Genomic DNA, 27737 nt, shown 5'->3' on the forward strand with positions numbered 1-27737 from the left:
TAATCAGACAATACTGTTTCTGAAGTGACACCTGAAACGGTTCACATTATAATGGGTAAATAATGACTATAAATGGACTCAGCCAGGTTTTACTGCACAAGGAGTTAAGAAAAAACTTTGAGCTGGGTTAGTGTGGTTCATGGGTGAGTGTTAACCCAGGAACCAGGAGGTTACCAGTTTGATTCCTGGTTAGGGCAGGTGCCCAGATTGTAGGCTCAATCGTGGTGGGGCATGTAGGAGGCAGCCTATCAATGATGTTCCTCTCTCATTGATGTTTCTATCTCTATTCCTTTCCCTTCCTCTCTCTGTAGAAATCAATTAAAAATGATTTAGGGAGGGAAGGAGGGAGGGAGGGAGGGATAAAGAGAGAAAGAAAAAGAGGGAGAGAGGGAGGGAGGGTAGGAAGAAAAAAAGATAAAGAGAAGAAGGGGAAAAAACCCAGTGAGATTGGGGGATTATGGAATCGTTGATTTCAGATTTTGATACTACTACAAGATTATTATTATTACTCCCTAGGTATTAACTTGGTCCTTAGTTTGTTTCAGCAGCTTGAACTGTAATATAGTAAAAAACTCATATTTTACTTATTTAAAATAAAATATTCAAATAATAACTTTTGAGCAATCTGGGTGAAGATTTCTTTGGGTAGCTTTCTATAAAGTTTGAAATTATTTCAAAAGAACAGTGGTTTTAAAAATATTTAAATACCCCTATATTAAGTGTTACTAATGTGTCATTATGACTTATTACCTCTGTAGAACTGTCAACAAGTTATGTAGCAGCAAGCACAATAGGTACCTTAGTAACATAGTTTCATTCTAACTTGGGTGTTTAGGACCAGTATCACTCTGAATTTCCTAAAGTCACGTGAAAAATTATGTGACGTGAATTTAAAAAAAAAATAACTGTAATTTTCATTTTCTAGTCAAAGTGGGATGTAACACTCATCAGTCTGGGAGGTAAAAAATGTATTTAATAGCAATGAATTTTAGAAAACTTATGAATTTGTAGGAGCATCAGAATGGATAACTTTCACAAACAACAAAAAGTTAAGGGATAATTGAGCCTAGCTTGGTAGCTCAAAATTTACATAAAATTAAAAAAAATATATATGGCAAAAAAGACCATAATAATCTCAAAAGACTAACTGAACAAAAAAAAAAAAAAGGAAATCTTTAACATATGTGACAAAAAAACCCTTATGCATTAATAAGAAAAAAGCATATATCCTATCAATATAGGGCTATAACCCCAAAAAGATGTTTTATTTATTTGCTTTTAAGATCTTTGTCTTTGAAGTTTTGTAGTTTCACTATGATATGTGTCTTCATGTGATTTCTTTTTTATCTTCCTTGGGATTTGTATGGTAGTTCTGGAAAATTCAAATGAATTGTCTTAATCTCTTATTTATTTGTCTTTGCTACATTCTTGGTAATTTATTCAGCTATATTATCCAAGTTATATTCTCTCCTCATCTGTGTCTAATTAACCTAGTCTTTAGCCCATGTTGTTTGTTTCAGTTGTGTTTTTTATTTCTAGAAGTTCTGTTTCTTTCCCAAATCTATTTGGTCTTTTAGATAGAATCTTATTCTCAATGACCCTCAGTAATGGCTACAAGCACCTCTGAGAGAAAGCCGCCCTCGAGTTTCGCCCCCTGCCAGACAGTCCAGTTTCTCCCCTAATGAATCTGAATTCCCAGAATCTCACCTGAAATTGGAGTTCAGCGCAGTCGAGAGCTTCTATCTTCTTCCCGCTAGAGAAAGCCAGCAGCACACTCAGCAGTCCTCTTCGTGCAGCTCTTCCTTTCATGGCTCTCCTGAGTTTCCATGCGCTCCTCTCTTTTTCTGACAGTCTAGACTCCCCCCGTATGAGTCTGGGTCCCCAGGGTCTCGCCCAGAACTGGGATTCAGTGCATGCGGAGGAAGCTTCCATCTCCCTAGCACTAGAGAAACTCAGCTGCCCACCCTCTCTGTGCGCACGTCTCCGTACCTCAGTCTTTTGCAGGTCCTCTGAGTCTCCGTGTGCCCCATTCTTTCCTACTAGTTGTAGAATTTCCACTCTGAGAGCTAGCTTTCCTAGCTCTGGCTGTTGTCTATTCTGTCTTTTAGTTGTAGTTTTAAAATTGTTGTGCAAGGCAGCAGTTTAGGTGTTCACTTATGCCACCATCTTGGTCTCATGTTTCTATAGATTCTTGATTATAATGGATTGTTTCATTGTGTTGGTTTTTTGTTTTTTTTCTAAAATGTAATTATGAACTCAAGTGTATATAGAAGGTAGTATGCATTTGCTTATGTCAGATACTCTGTGATACCAACATAGGACCCTCTTTAATTTCTGATTCTGAAGTTTCTCAGACTGTACTATTAGTAATAAACTGAACCTCAAACCCATTTGAGAAAGCTATAATTAGGCATTCTCAATTGAAACCGTTCTCCCTACCCCATCTGCCTTATTTTGTCCCTAGAGTCCAAGCTGGGGTGGACAAGTTTCCTTGTTGTCTCCCTTTGCTAGTGGGCAGTGTGTTTTTCACTGAATTAATTCTGTGATCTCAGTTTGAGTCATGCTGACCCACCTCTTTCCCACTAATGACCTTACCTTTGTACTGGGGCCAGTGCTTATTTTTAACAATTAAGGCAGGATAGTAGAGAAGGTAATTTGAAAACCTTCCCAATAGCATATAGTAAGAAACCTTGGAGAGAAATAGAACAAACATAGTGAGTTCATCATAAAGTAAGAAAAATCTTAGGGCCAAAAGGAAGCAGGAACTGAAAATCATAATGGAATGCTTAGATACACATGGTCTGGAGGCCTTGCCAGTCTGGATAATCAAGAAGCGTGTGTTTCAACTGTTACTGGGTAACATGAGGCAAGACCCTGGACCACATAAACTGGAGACTCCTAACCACTCCCATGCCAGCCTGATTGATGTCTAATTGCTCCCTGTCAGCCTGTTTGCCCCCAACTTCCCTCCTCTGTTGGCCTGGTCACCCCTAACTGCCCTTCCCTGCAGGGTTCATGGCCTCCAACTGCCCTCCCTTGCAGACCTGGTCCCTCTCGACTGCCCTTTCTTGCAGGACTGGTGCCTCCCAACTGCTGGCCATCTTGTGGTGGCCATCTTGTGTTCACATAGGGGCAGGATCTTTGACCACATGGGGGCAGCCATCTTGTGTGTTGGAGTGATGGTCAATCTGCGTATTACTCTTTTATTAGATAGGATAGAGGCCTGGTGCATGGGTGGGGGCCAGCTGATTTGCCCTGAAGGGTATCCCGGATCAATGTGTGGGTTCCCTGGGCAAGGGGCCTATAGTGGTTTGCAGGTCAGCCATGCCCCCCAGCAACCCAAGCTGAGGCCCTGGTATCTGGAATTTATTTACCTTCTACAATTGAAACTTTGTATTCTGGAGCAGAGCCAAGCCTCCTGCTGGCTCCGTGGCTGACGCCATTTCTGTTTGGATTTGTTTACCTTCTATAATTGAAACTTTGTATCCTTGAGTAGAGGCGTAGGCCAGCCAGGGCAGGTTGTAAGCTTGGCTTTCTCCGTTGCTGGGGACAACCCTAGCCTGTTCTCCAGCTCCCTGGCTGCCCCCATTTTTCTTGAGCTTTATCTTCTATAATTGAAACTTTGTATCCTTGAGTGGAGGCCTAGACAGGCCAGGGTGTGTGGAAAGCTTGGCTTCCTCTATTGCCAGGGAAATCCAAGCCTCTCAACTGCTCTCTGTGGCTGCAGCCATCTTGGTTGGGGTTAATTTGCATACTTGCTCTGATTGGCTGGTGGGCGTAGTGGAGTGATGGTTAATTTGTATATTACTCTTATTAGGTAGGATTGAAAAAAAATGAAACAGCTGTAAATGTACTAATGTGGATTAACTGCTAGAAATATTAAGTGAAATAAGATAGATGCAGGACTATGTTCATTATATGCTACATTGTGTGAAAATAAAGTTGTTTGTTTTTTTTTTAGATATGTGCTTATATTATAAACTGGTAACAGTGAATATCTTAAGGGAAGGAAACTGAATAGAGATGGACAAGGATGAGTATTAGGTGCCCTTTTGTATCTTTTTGAATATTTAGACTAGGTGCATATAAAGGATATTTTAAGAATAAGAAAATGAATTTTAAAAAATAATAATTTAGCCCAGCCGCTGTGGGTCAGTGGTTGAGTGTCGACCTATGAACCAGGAGGTCATGGTTTGATTCCCGATCAAGCACATGTCCAAGTTGCAGGCTCAATTCTAAGAAGGGGGCATGCAGGAGGCAGCCAATCAATGATTTCTGTCATCATTGATGTTTCTCTCTCTCCCTCTCCCTTTGACTCTGAAATCAATAAAACATATTAAAAATAAATTGAATAGAATAATAATTTAAAGAGACATTGATAACTGTGGGCAGGACCATTATACATTCTGACTGGTAAATATAGTCTTTGATAAGTACTCTGATACTATATGAAATTCCATATGTTACCCATGGCTGTCCCTCTTTTAATTGTTTTTAGTGTTTTGCTACAGGAAGCCATGGGTATCAAACTTGGAAACTGTATGATTGTGCTTGGATAACATGTCTCATTTTTTTTTTTTTTTACATAAGTTCCTATATCTCACTGGCTTTAAAGATCTGAACAGTTGGCAGTGAGGTGGAGAATGTACTTCAACTTTTCAATTGGAAAAAAGAATTGCACTGAGATGCTTCCCCAGTAATATCTTTAGCATAACTCCTAGTTTGGACTCCTGTGGGCTAACCACCCATTCCCCAACAATGGACCCAACTTTTAACTCAAATCCCCACTTTGTCTCCAACTCCCCTCAGTTCTAGGAGTCCAGTCCTCCTTACCAATCATTTAGCACTGTTAGCTTATAACTGAGATTTTAGCTTCCTTTTGGCCCAGGGATCTTTAGTTTTCTGTGTATGGATCTCTCTTAGATTTACATATTAAGATAGTAAAATGTGCCCATTATTAAACAAATGTGTGAATTAATATTTGAGCTCCAGTTCTGTTTTAGAAGCTAACCACTAGATGTCTCTCTTGTAAAGAAATAACCTATTATGGATTTTAAAAATTAGTTTTTGTTCTTTGGTAAAATTACAACATTCTAGTTATATTGAGTTTATATATATACCCATCTACCTCTGGAAGAGGCAGTAGGACTTTTTTCCTGAACAATTGTTTGGTAATATAGTGCTTTTTTTTTTTTTGCATGGTATCTTATAAGTTATATAGTTTTGTACTTTTCTGCAAACTGACTAGAAAGGAGAGAGCAACAGAAAATGAAATGATGGGTTTAGTAGTTGTGGTCATGAGAGGGAACAGTGGATTTTGCAATGATCTGTGGAAGATTACATAATAGGTGCTTAGTACAAACTTGGTAACTGATTGAAAATGTTTAGCTCTTCTGTTTCTCTGCCATAACAGCTTTGATAGAATTTGATGGAATAATTTCAGAGCGTCTGCAGAGACTTATAAAAACAGTGTGAAAGAATAGAAATCTAATGATTCCCCAATTATGCATTTCCTCACTGAGGCCATGTAGACATATAGGAAGTTCCTATGATGTAGTTTCATAGAGAATGTGCCTTTCCACAACAGCAGTTAACCAGTATTCATGGAAATGGAAAACAAACTTTCTGGATCATCTTGCAGTTCCAAACTGGTTCACTTAAGGGAGTCCTTCCCTAGTCAACCAAGCCTGCTCCTTCATGATGTGCCTCTGGAATATGTTCCTTTCTTTACCTTCTATATTTTCCCATCAAGCCCAGCTTGTCTCTCCCTGGACCATTGAGGAATTCTAAGTACTCTCCCTACCGTCAGCAGCTCTTCACCTCAGTCACACTTATCCACTGCTGCCAGGTAGGGCGATGGTCATCTGCTCAGAACCCTTTAATGCTTCTGCGCCCACAGAAGTCATTAGCACAGAGATACCTCACTGACCATGGGCAGAATTGTCAGTAGGTGAAATTTATCATCTCATCTCCTGGCCTTGGGTTATCTGAAGCTTTCAGGTGTTGTACCCCATTGCCTGGCCTAAAATTAACTACCATTTCTTATCCCTGACCCCACTTGAAATTGCTAACTTTCAGAAAGTTGGAAATATAATGTTTCAAGTGTTTCTCATTAAGCAAAATAACATAACTCATCCTTGGTATATTTGCTTTTTTAAAGAGGAATGATAATATACTAGTTAATTATTGAATGTTAATTTTGTATTAAACATGACAAAATGTAATCTTTATGTGTAAGGAGTTTTCTTGGCAAGTTAATTCTCTGTACCTGTTGCCATTTTTGTAAGAGGGGGACAGTAATAGTGCCAGTTTTCAATCTAAAATGCCTGTCATAATTTCAAAATGCAGATAAACCTGTACTGATCAAGAGAATTACTAATTCCTTGAGCAAAGGGTAGAGCTTAGACATCCTTATTTTTAAAAAGCACTAGATGAGGATATGCATTTGTGAGGACAGAGGCTATCTGGGAAATCTCTGTATTTTCCTTTTGATTTTGCTGTGACTCTAAAAGTGGTCTAAAAAATTGTCTTTAATTTTTAAAAAAAAAAAATACCAGGTGGATTTGCTGTTTACCTCTACCTGAAAACCACTTATGTGCCAGGAAGTCACTGTCCTTTTTCTCAAGTAGGTCATTCAGTGGAAGACAAGTCAAGTCAGCAAACACACGTCGTGTAGCCACTGCTCTGACATAGTAAATCCTCCGAGGAGTACTCCTGGAGTGCTGTGGGTAGGGAATGGGGCTGGGCCTTTTGGGACCTTATATGCCGTGCCAGAGAGTTTAGCTACAGCTATACTCTGATTAGAAAAGTTTCCTGTTCTATGAGGATCCATAATAAATATGGATCTTCATAGTCCCCACCTAATTCCCTAATGGATTCAACTAAATGTACCCAGGCTGGTCACTATTCTTAATCCTAGGATGTCTTCCCCTTTGCTATTTCTTAGCCATTTGTGAAAGTAGCTCATCTTCTCCATTATTTCTCCTTTGCCAGAATTCCTGTAGTACATACTTTTTCCACAGTTAATATGAAACAGATGCCAGCATTTAGTGCTGGTATTCAGATTTTGGTATGCATATATCTGCTCTCCCTTCTGCATTCTAGTGTTTCTTAGTAGGGACTCTACTGGCATTTTCAACAGGACAGTTTTTTGTTGTGTGGGATTTTCCCATGCAGTCCAGGAAGATTAGCATTTCTGGTCCCTGCCCACTAAATGTCTAAAGTATTCCCCAGTGTTGGAACAGTCAAAACTACCCAGCCATTTCTAAATGCCCCCACATCCCAGATTGGTACCACTTCCAGTTGAGAACTGCTTTGCTTTGTTAACTGCTCAAGTATTTATTAGTTATTTGAAGCAAAATGTTCTTTTTTATTTTGATCATCCCCTACTACATCCATTTTCTTAATATACAGTCTACTAAAGCCAATACCACATACTTAACTTGTTTCCTGTTATTATTATCTAGTGGTGAAACTAATTTTTAAAAAGCAAAATGTAGCCGGGACCGGTTTGGCTCAATGGATAGAGTGTCGGCTTGGGGACTGAAGGGTCCCAGGTTCGATTCCGGTCAAGGGCATGTACCTTGGTTGCGGGCACATCCCCAGTAGGGAGTGTGCAAGAGGCAGCTGATCAATGACTCTCTCTCATCGATGTTTCTAACTATCTCTCTCCCTTCCTCTCTGTATAAAATCAATAAAATATATTTTTAAAAATAAATTAAAAATTAAAAAGCAAAATATAATATATAACTGGAATTTTTCAAAGTATTTTTATAATGATGTGAGACATAAAATTTTGGTTTTGATTCTCCTCAATTGCAGTAATTTTAATCTATGCTAAATAACTACACAGATCATTTGTATTCAGTCTTCCAAAAAAAGTTATTATGGTACCAGCTCTAAGAAAATAGATGGATTATTTTATGGGGACTAGTTTTTTGTGTTTTTTTTAAACTTCAAATTTTGATCTTGAAATACATTAAAAAAGATAAAATGCCTGTGAGTAAAGGGTTAGATAATTTTGTATGCTTTTTTGTATGTTTTTTTTTTTTTTTTCTTGAAGGTTTCAAAATTTGGTAGATTTTCTTTCTGCTTTAAATTAAAATATATTGTGGTTAGAGTGTTGGCCCCTGCACCGAAGGGTCTTGGGTTCAATTCCTGGTCAAGGGCATATACCTGGTTTTCAGATTTGATCCCCGGCCCCACAGTAGGGAGGTGGGGAGGGGGTGAGGGAGGCAACCAATCAGTGTGTGTGTGTGTGTGTGTGTGTGTGTGTGTGTGTGTCTCTCTCCTCCCCCTCCTCCCCTCCCACTCTGTCATTCATACATAGGATTTTACAGTTTATACACATTTTTTCTTGAAATTCCTTCATGTGTTATTTGCTGCTTCCAAGTTTTATAATAGTTGGCAATTTACACATTAGTCTATCTTCTTTTTCTGTTGCTTAGAAATGAAAGATGAAATCTAGAAAGAACAACAACACTTTAATATTTTGTATCAGGATGCTTTCTGTTGCATAAATTAAATACCTAATTCAGACTGGTTGAGCTATAAAAAGTGTGTATTATTGGCTCTTATAATTGAACGTCCAGAAGTAGGATGGACTTCAGGTTTAATAGATATTGCCACTCAAGTATATTATCAGGGACCTAGTTTATTGCTGATTCTCCATAGTCTCCTCTGTGCTGTCAGCTGTATCCTTATGGTTATAGGATGCTCGCAGTAACAGTTTGGATTACAGTAAATATCCAAGAGTTCTTCTCTCCCAGCATACTAAACAAGAAACCTAAAATTCTTTTTTATTAGACCACCTAGGCCATCTGCCCAATCCTGAGCTATTTTCTCCAGGAGAATATCCACCAGTAAGTGGATATCCCTGGAGATGGGTGTGGGTCCATTTATCAAAGTATAGTGATGGATTAGGAAGGAGGATGGTGGTATGGGATTGCTAGTATAACTATAACTCTTTAAGAGGATTTTAAAGTATTAAGACAAATTTTTAAAATAAAATATAATTGAAATACTTTTGAATTAATACAGAAAAATACATGGTTTGTTGTTGAATTTTCAAATCTGGTAAGTTCCTAATAGTAGAGTAGATTATACTGTCACTTTTAAGCTGAATAATGACCTTGGAGGAGTGGCTTTCTTCTCTCTAAAACCAAGTACGTATAAATAACATTTATTTTCCTTATATAAGATATGTATCATCTAAGTGTTCCTCAACCTTTTTTTTTTCATTATTGCCTCCCAAAGGGCCTTTTTAGATATTTACCCTCTAATTATCCTGCATGGTATTTTGTTACCACAAATATACTGTGTATTTGTTAATGTACAGTGGCCCTTTGGGAGAACACAAACCATTATAATATCTAGGATTATTTTTACCCTCCCAGGAACCAATTTGCTATCCCCGTTGAGAATGCATAATGTGTGTGTGTTTTGATATTTGAGGAGGAAGAGAAAAAGCTTGCTATCCATGAATGCTTACTTCAGTTTCATGGGACTCAGTGTTTCTGTTACTTTGTCAGGTTGTCCAGAAGGCAACATTAGATTTAATAACTGGCCACAATTACTTCACCAGTAATTGTCAAACTCTAAACATATGCCTTGGAGTACAGTATTATTTTTTTAATTGATTGGGATTACATTCGTTAATAAAATCATATAGGTTTAAATTACATTATAATTAAACCTATATAATTTACAATTCTATAATACATCATCTGTATTGTGTTCACTAACCCAAGTCATGTTTCTTTCCATCACTATTTATTCCCCTTTATCCAATCCTGCCTCCCTCATCCATTTCCCTGTTCTAATAACCATAATATTGTCTATGAGGTTTGAGGATTTTTGTGGTGTTTTTTTCCTTAGTTCCTTCACTTTTTTCACCCATTCCCTTCAGTATTTTTAATATTGAGAATATTGGTAAATATTGCAGGAACACAATGACATTATTATAGTGGCAGTCATTTTGCCAAATTTAGAATAGTTCTAATGCATTAGGAGTAATAGTAAATGTTTAAACTTCTGTCTCTGTGGTTCTCAAGCAGTGATGATTTTGCCTTCCAGAGGACATTTGCAATATTTGGGAGCATTTTTATGTGTCACAGCTGGGAGAGTGAGTATTGACAGTGTCATCTCATAGGTGGAGACCTGGGATGCTGCTAAACATCATGTGTACTGCCTACCTCCAAAAGAGGAATGATCTGGTTCAAAATGTCAGCCCTGCTGAGGTTGAAAAACCCTGCTCTATTCTAATGATTCTGCTTTTTGGAATCTGTCTTTACAAAATAATGCAAAATACAGAAAACAATTTCACATATGCCCAAAGATACTGAAGCATTAAACTTAATTTTTTTTTTTTTTTTTTTACAAAGTATTTTCTTTTAGAAGACATTATTCATAGTTTGGGATTTTCGTTATGTATATATTTTTTATATATTATAGTATATAATAATGAAATATGGGAAACGAACTTAATTTTGTGAGATTTAGGAAGAGATTGGATTGGCCATTACAGATTATGTCAGTTTTAGGAACACCAAAGAATTGGAAACTAGTTTAGAGATAATTAACTTGCTCATTTTAGGAATTCCTATGTAACACTCTTTAACCTCTCTTTGCCCATTCCTTCACTTAAATCTTTTACTCTGAATTACTGCCCTCCTCCCCAAAACATGCACACACACACTGGGTTCTGAATTACTGCTCTTAAATGCCTCTTATATTACACCATAGACTAAAAAAATAACATTTAGTTCCGTATACCAGTTGAGGTAAATGATAGTCTGATCCCTGGGGATATTCTTTTATTTTTTTCTTAACTATGATTTAATTTGAAAAAACAAGTGGTAATAAATTGGAAGTAGTCATAATGTCTATCAGTAGAGAATGGATAGATTTCACATTCTTCACACAATGGGATACTTTACAAACAGTTAAAATTAATGAACTAATGTATATTTTTCATAAATAAACCTCTAAATCCATTATATAAATGAAAACAAGGCATGGGATATTTAGAGTATGATAACATTAAAATAAATGTTAATGTCACACAAAATAGTATACTATTTACAGATAGATATAGATATAAAACCAAATATGGTAAGAATACACACCCAACCTCAAGATAGTTACCTCTGATGATAAGAAGGAAATTGGATTAAAGAACAGTACAAAGAATCATCAACCATATCAATAACCTGTAGTCATAATTTAGCAATCCTAATATATAAAGAGCCAGGGTTTGTAACGTCCAAAACAATCGAACAGATGACCAAATGCCAGGCTGTGTGCGCAGCAGGCTCAGCTGGGCAGGGACTGGCAAGCGGGCTGAACTGCTGACCTCTCGTTCCCTCCTGGGTCACATGTGCTGTGGCAACGCAGCACTGATTACCCCCGCCACGGGTGCTGTGGTGACCCAACACTCACTGCCACTGCCACTGCCACGGGCACCGCAGCAACTCAGCACTGACGGCCGCTTCCAAGGCTGGTGCAATGGAATTGGTTAGGGGGCCCCATCATCGCCCCGAGATCACCCCGCAGAGGGAGGCCCAGGCCACTGGCCGGGAGGCTCCGGGATCACCCCAAAGAGGGAGGCCCAAACTACCCAGCTGGCAGTAGTGGGCAGGGCCTTCCTTTATGGGATGATCAGTCACAAGGCTCCTGAACTGCGAGAGGGCGCAGGCCAGGCAGATGGACCTTTCCCCCCCAGCCCCCAGTGCATGAATTTCGTGCACTGGGCCTCTAGTCTATATATATAAAAGCCTAAGTGACCATTATGACCAGTCGCCATGATGTGCACTGACCACCATGGGACAGACGCTCAATGCAGGAGCTGCCCCTGTGGTCAGTGTGCTCCCACAGCCAACCTCCCGTGATCCTTCTCCATGGCCGGCCCTGAGTGGGACTGGGCCAGACCGCCCCAGTTAGCCCTGATCACAGGCCAGGCCGAGGGGCCGCACCCATACACTTAATTCGTGCACCAGGTCTCTAGTGTAGATATAATTACACAGTAATGACTGACTTCCTTGTAACCACAAGTAGTTAACTACAGCAAACAAAATTATTTCCAAGGTTTGTTCTCTTGTTTTTGGAATGTTGAGTACTTTCTAAAGGTATTTAGGACCTACTGAATGTTAAAGTAAATGGTTCTTGAAATTACTCAAGCAATACTTGTGGTGATTATGATTTATAATTCCATAAGATGACAAGTTCAGAATTTCCCCCCTGTAACTTAACATGGAAAAACAAATATGTTTAGAAAGGAACTCTTATACATTAAGATTAAAATATCAGTTTATTTCTTACAATGAGAGAAATGTGATAACTTTCAGTGACTTGATGGTGATATTGTTCTATGTCAGTTTCACAGGTAACAAACATTGCAAGGTATTTTCTTTGGGAAGAATTATTTATTTGAAACCAGTAACTGCTGTATCTGCATTCAGAATTTATAGTGTGTTTTTTTTCCTTTGAGATATTAGACATTTGGCCTTTAAATTAGTAAAGGGTGCTATACAACCTCGTTCTATCAAAAATAATATTAAACAAGATTGATTGTTATATGATAAATGGCACTATCGACATAAGCATAATCAAGCATATTTTTTTCTAGTTAGTGCCAAAATCTGTCCTTTTATTAAAGAAAACTTCCATAAACAGATCTCTGATAAATTATCCTAGTAGAAGGATTTTTACTTGATTTTATAGTCATTTTCTTTTGAAAACGTTTGACTAATCATGGGTGGAGAACCTCAAGCCTGCGGGCTATATAAGGCCCACAAAATCATTTGGTCTGGCTCTGGTAAAGCATTAGGGGTGAGTTAATTAAGTGTTTAACCAATTATAGCAGCCTCATTTTTAAGCTGATAAACTTGTATGGCCTATGAATGATGTTATAAATATCTAAATGGTCCTTGGCAAAAAAAAAAAAAAAAGTTCCCCACCCCTGAACTAAATCATATAAATTTTTGATGGGAGATACTCTACTAACTTGTATTAAACAAAAATTATTTTAGATTTGGGGGCCATGTGGCTAAGGCATAGATTGTAGAAGATGCTGACCATTGCTTTGGCATGCTGCTGGCAAGTGGGTTGTTAGAAATTTCTTCTAAGCAAGGAAAGAATGTGTAAAACCATCATGTAGTGAAAATACTTAAATTTCTGTGATAGATTAAAGTTTTGAACAGCGTTAAATATTTTTTTAAAGGAATGGTGTCTAGTGTCACCAAATTTAGATATGTTAAATAGAACATACCGTCATTTTTCTAAAGTCAGACATTTAGTTATTACCGTCCATTTTGTATCAAAGTTTAGACTTGAAAGCACAGGAATTCTAGCCTAGAGTGCATTCTGCTTAGCAACCGACTTGTCTGCTGTTTTGCTACTGAATGCACATACTCATGGCTCATAAGTGTATCTGCAGCCAGCTGGTCTCAACCAGACAATACTTCATTCACCTAATTTCCAGACTAGTCAGGCAGAGACATCAGCTCATTGTATTTAGCCATGAGGAAATTTTATTTGTAAACTTTAAGTAGTAGCACACTGATCTCAAATGCCCCTGAATTAGGAGAAATTGCCTTTTAATTTGGGAATATGAAGTCCTTGGAATTTAGAACTGATTCACTTCATTTTCCTTAAAAACTCTTGAAAGTATATTGCTTGAAAAACATAGCCTCTAAAAATCCTAGAAAAAAGTAATAACTCTTAGCAGAAAATACACATTAAAAACTAAGAATACTTTTATAACTATTCTCTGAAAACAAATTTAAGAAGTTTGATTTGTGTTCATTTATTGACTATCTTGAGCCTCATATGATTATTTTCTCTCTTAGAAAACAACAGTTTTGTTGGCATGTGAAGCTCCAGTTTCCTCAGAGTCAAGCTGTGTACATAGAAAAAAGGTATAGTATCACCACTATCTATTAAGAATTTGTTAACTTAAATGTGATGTTAATAAATGTGTGTTAGTGGTAGGAATGGATAGCTAAGTTGTGGTGTATTGATACAATGAAATGCAAACATCAGCAGGGATTACTATTTTGTGCAGCAAATACATTATTTTAGAAATGTACATATGTATACTCATAATTGGAAATAAGTTACATAGGTAGTTTTTATCTTTTTTCCATATTATGAACATTTTCAAGTATCATTTAAAAGTTTTAATGCTTGTATACAATTTGATTTTTGGGTTATGAAAACTTTAAAAAAGTTGCTTTTTAGTTAATATATTTAGCATATATCTAAATATAATAGACTAGAGGCTCAGTGTACAAAGATCCATGCAAGAATTGGCTTTTCTTCCCCTGGCTACTGGCACTGGCTTCCCTCCAACACCCGGGACCCGGACCTCACTCTGGCCGCTGCCTTCGCTCTGGCCCTGCCACCCTCCTGTAGCTCCCTCTGCTCCCTGCATCCCCCTCATAGCAGGCATCCGACCAGCCCCGGGTGCTCTGCACCTGCGCGTGTGCACTACCCTGAGGCCTGGAGCAGCCAAGGCAGGATGGAACACAAGTGTCCCTGCTCAGCCGCTGCCATCTTTTTTTTTTTTTTTTTTTTTTTTTTTTTAAATATATTTTATTGATTTTTTACAGAGAGGAAGGGAGAGACATAGAGAGCTAGAAACATCGATGAGAGAGAAACATCGACCAGCTGCCTCCTGCACACCCCCCACCGGGGATGTGTCCACAACCACAGTACATGCCCTTGACCGGAATCGAACCCGGGACCTTCCAGTCCGAGGACCGACGCTCTATCTACTGAGCCAAACCGGTTTCGGCCGCTGCCGTCTTTGTTGCGGGGTGACAGTCAATTTGTATATTCCATTGTTATTAGATAGAATAGTGCCCCTTCTTGTCATTGTCATAGATTTTAGTTGAAAAACTTTATTTGAAGGTGCATACCAAACAAGAGACAGTGAAAAGACTTAACATTTTCAGATAGAGCTATTTATCATAATCCTAACTAATAAAAGAGCAATATGCAAATTAACCATCACTCCTCAAGCCACGCCCAAGCCATGCCCACCAGCCAATCAGAGTGAGTATGCAAATTAACCCCAACCAAGATGGCTGCAGCCACAGAAAGCAGTTGAGAGGCTTGGGTTTCAATAGAGGAAGCCAAGCTTTCCATACATCCTGGCCAGCCTAGGCCTCCGCTCAAGGCTACAAAGTTTCAATTATAGAAGATATATAAAACCAAACAGAAATGGTGGCAGCCAGAGTGAGCAGGGGGTTTGGCTCCTCTCCAAGCTACAAAGTTTCAATTGTAAAAGGTAAATAAATTCCAGATATCAGGGCCTCTCCTTGGGTCGCCAGGGGGCATGGCTGACCTGCAAACCACACAGACCACTCGCCCAGGCTGCCCGACTCCCCAAGGGAACCCCCACCCTGATCTGGGACACCCTTCAGGGCAAACCAGCTGGCCCCCACCCATGCACTAGGCCTCTATCCTAAAAAAAGATTAATATGTAGATTAACTATCACTCCAACACACAAGATGGCTGCCCCCATGTGGACACAAAATGGCAGCAGGGGAGGGCAGTTAAGGGTGGCCAGGCTGGCAGAGGAGGGAAGTTTGAGGCAAACAGTCTGGCAGGGAGCTGTTAGACATCAATCAGGCTGGCATGGGAGTGGTTAGGGGGTGATCAGGCTGACAGGCAGAAGTGGTTAGGGGCAATCAGGAAGGCAGGCAGGCGAGCAGTTGGGAGTCAGCAGTCCTGGATTGTGAGAGGGATGTCGAACTGCCCCTCTTGGTGGGATCTGGTCTAAATGGGCAGTTTAACATCCCTCGACGGGTCCCAGATTGGAGAGGGTGCAGGCTGGGCTGAGGGACACCCCCCATCCCATGCACAAATTTCCTGCACCGGGCCTCTAGTAGTATATAAAAATGCCAGATGCCTGGTGCACAAAATTTGTGCAAGGGAGGGGGGGGGTCCCTCAGCCCAACCTGCACACTCTCCAATCTGGGAGCCCTTAGAGGATGTCCGGGACCTCTGGCTTCTAACTGCTCACCTGTCTGCCTCCCTGATCCCCCTAACTGCCCTCCCCTGTTGTCCTGGTTACCCCTATTGACTTTTTTTTTTTAATCTTATCCCCTTCACACACAATTGTATTTGACTTTCTTATTGGCTTCTCCCTCTCGCTCCATTTTTCTCTCCTTTATGTAACACTTTTTCCTACTGACTCATCATTTATAAACTTTTCTTTCCTCCTCATTTCATACTTCTGTTCCATCGTCCTTCCCATCTTTCTCCTACTTTCCCTCCCTTCCTCCCTCCCCACATTCCTTCTTTCCTTTATCTTTACCCCTGCCCTGCCTCCCCTTTTCCTTCCTTCCTATTTTAATATTTTTCTTCACTTCCTCTGTAGGACCTGCTTTGCTCCCTCCCCCATTTCCTCCTTCTTCCCATTCTCCTTTAAGCTCTACTGGCTCCCATTTAAAACCTTTCTTCTCTCCCTCTTTCTCTCTCATCCTACTTTTCCCATATACTCTACTTACTTCCACTGTTTTAATTTCTATTACCTGCTTAATTATTCACTATCCTTTATCTTTTTTCTTTTCTGACTCCTATTTTTAAAATCTCTCCCCAAGTACACAACTGTACTTGATTTTCACATTATAGCTCCTACAGTTCACTCATACATCCTCTTTCTTTCTTTAACTCTGCTCTCTACTGACTTCTTTATAAAGTCCTTCCCTCCCCGCTTGTTAAAGCTTCCGTTCAGGGGAGCATTAACCCCCAGCCCAGGGTTCAGTCCCGGCCAGGTGTTTGCCATTCCTCTTCCCCAGCCTCCTGCTCCCATTCCCTGCCCGGGACACATGGCCCAGCGAAGGTGGCTGAGGCCGGACAGCCCGCAGCAGCAGTGCCTCCACAGAAGGCCTCAGACCGTCCACCACTCCGCCCCGGACCCGTGGGCACCTCCCTGCCAACAGCCCACACCAGGGGCCACTGCCCTCCTCCTGTGTCGGGTGGGGCAGGAGCAGTTTAACATCCCTCGGGTGGGGCAGGAGCAGTTTAACATTTTAAATGTTGGGTGCACCTTCTTCCCCCCACCCCTTGCAGTCACTATCCCCTCCCGAGTGGAGCCCTGCATTTCCTCCCCTTTTCCATTCCTGTGTCTTTTTCTTGTTCCCTTTCTGTATTTCTGTTTCTCCTCTTGGCCTGTCTGCATGCATGCCTGCCTTCCTCTCCCTCTCCTTTCTTATCCCCTCTTAGCATATCCTATCCTACCCTGGGCCTTGCAGCTGCCTGAGCAAGGGCAGGGACGCAGCCTGCTTATCCAATCGTGACGTGCTGCTGTGACAAATACTTTTCATGTTTCTCTATTATTAGTATAGACGTGTAAATGGTTGAGGAAAATTACGTATTTGCCATTTTATGCATTTTACATTTTAAATGTTGCCTTGCAACTTTTAGTTACTAAGTTCAAAATAGTGCCTTAGTTTTTTTTTTCTCTACAGCTTTATAGTTAGAACAATACATATAGAAAAGTTGGGAAACCTAAAATGCTTTGTTTCCAGGGAAAGCAGTATCAAATTTTTAACCTGGTCTTAATGGTTTATAATGAATAAATTTGAACATGCACTGAAAATAGCATCACCTGAAACCTTTTTTCAGGTTTTTTATTTCTACAACTTTCAAATATATTTCATCCTGACTTCTTTCTTTTCATCTTTGAGCATAGGTTTGTGTTAAAAGAGGCTTCATATTTTTGTGATTAATTTATAGGGATCAAAATAATGTTTTTTAAGACTTTGTTAAGTGTGTCCAAGAAATCTTTTAAAGCTATTTTTAAAATGTAAGTAGTTTAATGCTTAACAAGCCATTATATTTTGCCAAGAGTAAAATAAATGGTCTATGTTCAATTATTTAAACAAAAACACTATAAGATTTAGTAATTCTAAATTAACACCTTTAGTAGAAAACTATAAATAATAAGTTTTGGGGTTCTTTTTCTTTTCTTTTGTTTCAAAGAGTACCGGATAATAAAACTATTAATGAAATCTTAGCAACTTACATTGACCCAGAAAAGTCTGATCCTGTAATTCGTCAAAGGTATGTTTTTAAAATCTTTTCACTTTCTGAATTATTTAAAAATGTCGAGATATTTGTTATGTGCATATTTAATATGGGAAGTCATGACTTTATTAGAATGTGATGTGTCAGTGCCATTTACTTTCTGCTCCATTTCCTTGGTTTTTACTCAAGGCTTTTTCAGTCAGAGATGCTGCTTTTTGGATAAGTATAACAGTAGCCCATACTTACTCTACTGTTTTCCTGGCTCTTTGAAGCAGATAATGATAAATGTATTAATTTATTTAATTCTCACAATAACCCATTAAGGTTATTGTGAGAATTAAATATTTTAATTATTAATTATTGTGGTATTACATAGCCATTTCACAGAAGGGGAAACTGAACCATAAAGAGGTTAAATGACTTCATGTAGCCAATAAGCACAGGGAAACTGGGATTCAAACCCAGGCAGTCAGGAGTCAGTGTCTACAATCTTAACCCTTAAGCCAAAATGCCTTTCAGGTGGAACCCAATACTGAAAATTAGGAGTTTCCCAGTAACTGTTAAAGACAGGAAATCCTATTTTAGCCAAGTCTTCATAAAACTAAGTAAGATACACTCTGTCTCCTGTCCAAAAATACAGCATGGACAAAAATAATTAACATAGCATAGTGGAAAGAATCAGTAATGAAGGTCTGGTTAGAATAATTAGCTCAATTCCTTATTAGCTATATGATCAGGCGTAAGTTACTTCACTTGTGGGCCTTGTTTTTTTCCCATTATAAGAGATGGATGATAATCTACTAGATAGGATTCTTATGAAGCTTAAAAAACAGCATATGTAAGTTCCTACTACAAGGCTTAGCCCATAGTCGGCAGTGCTTTAAAAAGGGAACTATTATTAGAATGCTTGTTATTAGTCTTCCTAGGCAAGAACCCAGTTGACTTTCTTTTCACCAGATGGTACCTACTTGGATATGAATGTTTGGTTTTGCTCCAGAGTAACTTGGTGTTTAAAATTTGTACTGAGTGGATTCTGAAATGTCTGATTCAGTTTTAGTTAAATCTCATCATACACTTTTGATGAAAGGTAGAGCCCAAGACTGAATCAGATCCATGTCACATATCAAACTGTGTTGGGACATGTATAATAGTTGAATTTTATTCTAATTATTGAGAATCCAGTTGTTGTTATTGTTCATATAACACAAAATACCTGCCACTTAATTGCATACATTAAAAAAGTTAAATAGCAAGATTAATTACTTAAATAGTTATTTTTAATTTAAGTTTTTAATTATACAGAAAGGAAAAAAAGTAATTTTATTGTTGTTAATCCTCACCTCAGGATATTTTTCAATTGATTTTTTTTTTCCCTATTCAGAGAGAGTGGAAGGTAAAGGGAGTGTGGGGAGGAGGGTGAGAGAGAGAGAGAGAAATAAAAATTCGATAGGTTGACTTCCGCACACACTTCACCTCAACTAGGACTGGGATTCAAACCTGCAACTTAGGTAATGTGTCCCTGACCTAGAATCTAACCCACAACCCTTTGGTGCGTGGACCAACTCTAACTACTGAGCATCACCATCCAGCGTGAGAAAGGTACTTTTTAAAAATTCAGATCCTTGGTTAGAAAATGCATTTAGCCTTTTTTCTATGCTTGTATAGATATATTTTAAGAATTGTTAGCTGTTCATAAGTGTTCTTCCATGATACTAGTTTAAAATATATTAAAAATTGCCCTTTTAATGTGATATTTTTATTTCAGATTGAAAGCTTACATTCGCTCTCAGACTGGGGTCCAAATTTTAATGAAGGTCGAAAATATGCAACAAAATTTAGTAAGGTAAAATTGCTTCCTCCACTTAATTATTTTATAATTCTGCAATAAAGTAGCTAATTGTTATACTAATTATATGGCTATTAATAAACCCTAGGCTTTAAAAATGGCTTTAAAATTAAAATTTTAAAATAATCTCCCTTAATAAGATAGATTTGGTTGAAAAATCACCCCGGTTGGAATATTTTAAAATAACATCATTTTATTTCTAAGTTGCATTTTAACTTATTTCAAGAAATAATCTCTTTAACAGAGTTCCAGTTCCATCTCCAGTGTGCAAATTGTTTTTGGAAATGCAGGAATTCTTGTGACCAGCTGATTACTGCATACATTGCAGTGGAAAGAACACTGCATAGAAATGTGAAGAGAGATAGGTTCTAACAAACTGAATGATTTGGTGAAGTTCTCAACATCACTGGGCTCTGTTCCTTCTTAAATAGAATGAAGCACACTACACTATATGATCTCCGAGGGTCCCTGCAATCTGCTTAAGTGCCAGCTATGTGTTGGCTACTGAATTGCAAAACACTGGTCATTTAAGACTCCTAGTGCTTTTCCCCCATTTTCATTGTTTAATTAACAAAACTGCTAAATACAATTCAGACTAGGTATGATTGGCCTTGTCTACAATTTGATTTGCTGGTATGGCTTAGCGGTTTGAGAGTTCAAGTAGTGAAAGCAGAGCTATATGTAAATCCTAACTCTGCTTGCTGCCAATTATGTTAGTAAGTAAGTTATAATATAACCTCACTTGCCTTAGTTTTCCCATGTGTAACATAGGGATGATAATAATAATTATAAGATTGTCATGAGGGACTAAAGTAATTCATTTAGCACATAGTAAGTGTATGCTTTTACTAATATAACTACTACTATTAACTACTACAGGTAAATGGATTCTTACAAAAGGCCTACCTATAACATTATAAGACATTATATCTAAGAATGCAGTTCATACTTTAACTCTGCTATTTCCCCTAAAATATTTGGAGCCTCAGATAAGACTGTAGAAAGTTCTGTGCCTTCTGCAAAGATAGTTATCCATGCTAGCCAAAATCAATTATTTCTGAAACATAATTAATCAAACATAATTAATGAGAAATATTGATTAAAAGGTGCATATTTTCCGTTTTGTTTGGTAAACTCCTAAAGTGGATTCCATATAAATCATGTCTAAACAAAATTATTTGTATTTCTCCCTTAGAATTTACGTCTGGTCAATCATTAGTTAATTTTTTTCATTTTTTATTGTCTGTGTTTCCTCTTCCAAATTTGGTTCCTTTCTTAATATGCACCATATTTTGTCTAAGTAGTTCATGTAAATGTTATTCTTTTTTCATACTTTGGTGCATACTTGATGAATATATTGTGTCTTCAGTCTCATAAGCCTCTAAGAGAACTCTTACCTGAGGGGTTTTGTTAAAAGTGAAATGACTTTTTTGGATAGTTGTCGCATCTCAAATTCTCTAGGCCATGGAAATAGCATGTTTTCCAGTCTTTGCCTGACAACCTGGTAGTTGTTCCTGTCCTAAATGTAAGATACTATTTTAAAGTTTATAGTATAGTACAGACTGTTTGGGCCCATATAGCATTCATTTTTAACTTGGAAATATGTATTGTAAATTCTTGAAAAGGCAAAGGGGATGGAGATTTTATTTATTTATTTTATTTTTTTAAAATATATTTTATTGATTTTGTACAGAGAGGAAGGGAGAGAGATAGAGAGTTAGAAACATCGATGAAAGAGAATCATCGATCAGCTGCCTCTTGCACACCCCCTACTGGAGATATGCCCGCAACCAAGGTACATGCCCTTGACCGGAATCCAACCCGGGACCCTTCAGTCCCCAAGCCGACGCTCTATCCATTGAGCCAAACCAGTCTCGGCGGGGATGGAGATTTTAGCTTGTCCTAGCAGACCAGGGTTTTCTAGGAATGTGACAAAAATGCATGACATAATCCAGGGGGAAGTGGTTGGGAAAACCATTTCATGCAGTTGCATAGAAAGAAGTCAGGATACATAGATACCAGAACACAGGAGAATGCCAGTAGATTGGTATCGTTTATTTTAACAGAGTCAAAGAGGGTAAACCTGAACCCCCCAAAAAGGACACTGAAATGAAGGTCAAATGACCTAATTCTAGGCACTCAACTTCTCTACTTCATTTTCCTTGGGTCTTTTGTTTTCCTTATCTTATAATCTTCTTTCTTTAGGAACCCAGGGTGGGGGGACCAAAGTTGGGCTTTGGGTTAATCTTTATCCCCAAAAAGGAAGAAATAATAGGTTAATAAAGTAAAAGGTGGGTCATGTTAACTAGAAAACTTTTCATCAGATTTTTCCATTTGAATTGTTTACTTGGACTCATTGCTGCCCAACAAAGAAGAGGCAGCAGTTATTGTATATAACCTATGTCCAGAAATTGGGGATTTAAAAATTTCATTTTTTTAAATTTATTTTTTAATCCTCACCCAAGGATATTTTTCCATTGATTTTTAGAGAGAGGGAAAGATAAAGAGAAATATTGATGTGAGAAAAACACATTGATTGGTTGCCTCCTCCACACGTCTGACCACCTGAGACGGGAGGACCCCACAACCAAGGTCCGTGCCCTTGGCTGGAATCAAACTTGGGACCCTCCAGTCCTCAGATCCACGCTGTGTCCACTGAGCCAAACCAGTGAGGGCCCACCTCATTTAACTTGGAGTAGTGGTGGTATCACTTTAAGGCAGTTATGTCAGAAACTCCTATTGAGGTAGCTTTTGTCCTCATATGGACCTACATTTCCGGTTAAGTCAGCTTCAAGATAAAATTATCCTAATTTCTACAAAAACTTCTCAGTATTTTAAGTGTTTTCTAATCCTATATAATAAAATCCTAATATGCAAATTGACCGAACAGTGGAATGACTGGTTGCTATAGCAGGGGTCAGACGCTCAGCGAGGTGAACGCCTCTTAGCCAGAAGCCAGGGTCACAGTTGGCAAGCCCAGCGGTGGTGTGGGGGGCCTCTCCCACCTCTGCGGCAGCGCTAGATAACCCTTGGGGGATGTCAGCCATTTCCCTAGGGGTACCGGACTGCAAGCGGGCCCAGGCTGGGCTGAGGAACCTCCTCTCTCCCCTCCCCCCAGTGCATGAATGTCATGCACCGGGTCTCTAGTCATGAATAATGAAGTTAGGTATTATGGGAATACACTTAGAAATATTTTCTTTTTTAAGTAACTATTTTTAAAACCATAGTATTTACAGTACTATGGGTTACGTTAGAGATTCATTCCTATAATAATACAGCACAACACAGTTTTCACTGTAAGTCAGAACCCACCTACATAGGCACCTATGTCACTCACATGGAGCACATACACAGCAGTAATGAAGTGAAACGGTAAAAAAAAATTTAAAAGAAAGATAACAATTCCTGACCTTTACTTGTGGTAAATAAATAATAAAAAACATAAAGTACATATGTACATCAGTGGGTGGCACCAGGCCACTAGCCAAGGCGGGTGCCAGCAGGGGCCCTCCAGTTTCCCTGCCCACCAGTCCTCCCACAGATGGCCCTCATTGCTAGCTAAGCCTAGGGACCTCATTCAATATATTGGGAATAGTCTCTTAGATTTAAAAATTAAAACCTGGCAAGGCTACTCTAACGGAAAAAAAAAACCAGGATGATGCAGCAATGACATGCATGGACTCTGGCTTGCACATTTTATGGTCAGCTCTGATTCTGACACTTAAAACAGTGTGACAAAGCCAATTACTTAACATCTCTCTGCTTCAGTTTTTCCATTCATAAGATGGGGAAAATGGTACTACTGCCTCAGAAGGATCGTGTTATGTACTACTTTTTATAATCAGGGCAAAAAAAATTTAGCTGCCCATACAACAGCCAGATGCCTTTCACCTGTATGAAAAGTATGGTCACTGGTGCATGCAGCATTCCGGATTGCTAGAGGGATGTCCAACTGCCGGTTTAGGCCCGACATCCTCCAAGGGGTCCTGGATTGCGAGAGGGTGCAGGCCAGGCTGAGGGACTCCCTGCCCTTACACACACACACACACACACACACATTTTGTGCACTGGGCCTCTAGTATATTCATAGGGTAGACTAGGATGAGCATTTACATTTGACTGTATACTTAAAGGAAAAGTACATTCTGTTATACTGTTAAAGGAAAGTACATTCAAGAGAACATCTGAGTAAGGTTATTATAGGTTATAAAATGTTAGGTTTCTAATTTAAGATAAGCATGCTAAATAAGAAGGATTTTATTACTTCCTGAAAAATGCTTAGAGGGCAAAAATAAGTAGTTGTCTTGTGGCTGTCTGACCTTAAATGATTTAGTGTTCTGGTAACTTCAGAGTAAAGTCTTTTACCAAATGCTTGATGTTGCCAATTCCTACTGGTTGTGTTTTTCATTTTTTGAGGGTTTATAACAATTGTCTCATGTTATACCTGATCAGTTAGAGCAATCTTAAATGTTTTCCAGGATTTAGCTGTACCATACACAACTTATAATTTTTAGATTTAGATGTTCATGAATACATGTTTAACCCTACAAAATTTGTTGTTGGTCTATTTGGGACTTTTCTTAACAGTAAACACAGAATTTGAATTTGTGTCTTTTTATAAAAGCTAATATGGCTTCTTAAGTAAAATCTTTTATTCATTCAGCAAACAGTGAAGATCTACTATGGTGCAGGTACTATTCTAGACATTAGGGTGATATCAGTAAGAAAATCACTCCTGCCTGTGGGTCTCACATTCCCAGGGGAGGAGAGTTTACATAAGGTGCTTGTGTTAGCAAGGCCACACTTGCTCTTTTGCCACATCATTTCTTACCAGCTTTCTATTCTCAGAACGTAAATAAATGGTTTGAAGCAGAAAAGCCTAGATCTTTTATCTTTATTAGGAAGTGTCACTTTCAAAATATAATTAGGTCCCTCAGAGAATCTTTTGCTTAAAAGTTAGTCAAATAGTTCATGAGTTAACTACATCCTAGAATATTATTTTAGAGTTAGCAAGAACTACTCTATTTTTTTATTTATTTATTTTTTGTCTTTAGGTGAGAACATTCAAACTCTGAGAAGTTAAGTATCTTACTCAGGATCACTCATGGAGATGCAGAGTTGGGACTATAAAGCAGATCTTCTGAGTTCCTTTATTCAACTGTTGGGTTATTTGTCACTCAACACATATTTACTGAAATCTATCACTTATCAAACACTGGAAATACAATGGTAAAGGACTAGGTATTCACTAGAGGTGAAAAGATGAGGTTTTCTAGGAAGCAAGTATATACAAGGTGGGGAAAACTAGGTTTACAGTTGTAAGTACATGAAACAGTTTATTCTTGCATTTCTATTTATTAATTAGTGTATTATTTCCCATACAAACAACAGTATTTTTGCTCCCTTGCCCTGTACACAAGTAGTCAGGAATAAGCTAGATGTTTATAAGACAGAGCAGACAGTGGATATAGGAATATACATAGAATTCATAATTTTGGCATTTATAATAAACTACAGTGAGATGTCTGGGGAGGAGGTTGACATTTTTTTACTAAAATGAAATATCTGAATCACCTAGAAATTTCAAGCAATTATGTCATTTCATATGAAGAGTATCCTCCTATATAATAAAGAGGTAATATGCAAATTGATCATCACACCCTCACAAGATGGCTGCATATGACCAAGCTGGCAGGGGTGTTAGTGAGGGACAACCAGATGACTGAACAAGCAGGCTGCAGACCAGGCTGGCAGCGGGGGGGGGCATGAGGGGCGACCAGGCTGGCAGGGGGGGCATGAGGGGCAACCGGGCCAGCAGTTGTGGGCAACCAGCCAGCAGGGGTGGTGGAGGGGACAGTTTGGGTTGACCAGACTGGTTGGGGGCCAGTTAGGGGTGACCAGGCCAGCAAGGGGGGCCAGTGAGGGGTGACTAGGCCAGTGGAGGGTGGGGGGGGGAGTTGGCAGTGACCAGGCTGGCAGGGGGGGACAGGGGTGACCGGGCCAGCAGAGGTGGGCAATTAGCAACCAGGCCGGCAGGGAGGGGGCAGTTGGGGGTGACCTTGACAGTAGTGGGGCAGTTAGCAACAATTAGACCGGCACACAGGCAGTGAGGGGCGATCAGGCCAGCATGGGGGTTAGTTAGGGGTGACCAGGCAGGCAGGCAGACAGATGAACAATTGGGAGCTAGCGGTCCAGGATTGTGAGAGAGATGTCCCAGATTGGAGAGGTTGCAGGCTGGGCTGAGGGGACATCTACCATCCCCCTCCCCCTGTGCACAAATTTCATACACCAGGCCTCTAGGCCTATATAATAAAAGACTAATATGCAAATCTACCAAATGGCAGAACAACTGGTCACTATGATGCACACTGACCTCCAGGGGGCAGGTGTTTAATGCAGGAGCTGCCCCTTGGTGGTCAGTGCACTCCCACAGGGGGAGCGCCGCTCAGTCAAAAATCCTGAGCTGGGCTCACAGATGGTGAGTGCAGTGGTGGTGGCCTGAGCTGCCGCCCCCACAGCAGCACTAAGGATGTACAGGCTGGGCTGAGGGACCCCCCCTGGAGCACAAGAATTTCATGCACTGGAACTCTAGTGTGTGTGTGTGTGTGTGTGTGTGTGTGTGTGTGTGAGAGAGAGAGAGAGAGAGAGAGAGAGAGAGAGAGAGAGAGAGAGAGAGAGAGAGAGAATATAATTACAAGTTATTAAGCAACGTAAGTAGAGTGGATAAATTAACTGAAGGATAGATCCAAAGCGATGTGATGGTCAAATCTTTAGCAGGTTATAAATCTACAGTTTACTTAGTGATGCTCTTGTTTCAAATATATATTTCATTTACTGGTTAAGGAAATTATGTGAAATATAAAGTGAAAGTTTTCTCAAAATTTGGGAAATAAATTTTAACTCTCAACATGATGTTAAATTCTCAAGCTTACAGCCACTGAAACTTAAATTGTGCTTGCATCTGTCCTGCAAATACTCACCCAGCTATACCAACTAGCTGAGCTTTCTCCCTAGAACTAGGTTTATAATTCTTAGTATAAAATTGATTCAAGCAGAATCCCGCACATGAAACCCATTCCATCATTAGACATGTCCTCTCTGAGATGACACAAATATTTAGTACCCCCTCTACATATTTCTTTCATGTGCATGGACATTCTCTAGGTTGATTCATTCTAATGGTTTCTATCATCAAATGGTCCCTTACTGAATTCCCTTCTGCCAGAATTAGCTATACTTTTAAAACCAAATAACAAGAAACTGGGTTATATTAAATAGCTGAAGATTCAACTTTTTAGATTTGGAATTCGTTAGTTGCACTTTTAACCCAGAACCCTATATTGAGAAATAAATGTGACTATGAAGAATATAGGCTAAGTGCTACCTTTGGCAGATACATATCCAAAACTTGTAGAATTTTAGAGCTGGAGGGATTTTGGTGTTCACCTCATCAGTGATCTTATTTTATGGTGGAAAATAATATGTAACCTTGATACTGCTAGTACATTGTTAAAGTTGTAGAATATTCAGATTTAGTTCGAGTATATTTTAGGGGATACAAGAGGTTGGTGATCAGATGGAAAATAAAGTGGCTGTGACTCATTTTTTTTTTCTTTTAATTCTCTGTCTCCTTTTGAGTTATGAGAAGTTTTTTAAAAACCCCTAATTTGCTAATAAAGTGCAGAGAACTTCAGGAACGTGGCCCATTTCTTTGAAAGTTAGTAGCAGAGCCAAGATAAAAGCATACCCTTAAATATCGAGACAACTTTTATTTATATAACGTCAATCACCGTAACACCTGTTTAGCCTACTGAACCATGCTGCCCTTCAAATGCCCCTGCGAAGCCGCCCAGA

The 27737-nt window shown here is 39.1% G+C and overlaps 1 protein-coding gene across 1 annotated transcript in view; it reads left to right on the forward strand.

The window, feature by feature from the left end:
• ZNHIT6 (zinc finger HIT-type containing 6) overlaps positions 1–27737 on the forward strand; it is a 55723-nt gene that overhangs the window by 15757 nt on the left and 12229 nt on the right. The window contains 3 exon segments of the mRNA XM_084874436.1: positions 13848–13916; positions 17993–18073; positions 19803–19880. Coding sequence (XP_084730562.1) covers positions 13848–13916; positions 17993–18073; positions 19803–19880 — 228 coding nt within the window.

Source organism: Pipistrellus hanaki (genome assembly GCF_964339955.1).
Source record: "Pipistrellus hanaki genome assembly, chromosome: 2".
Lineage (NCBI taxonomy): Eukaryota > Metazoa > Chordata > Mammalia > Chiroptera > Vespertilionidae > Pipistrellus > Pipistrellus hanaki.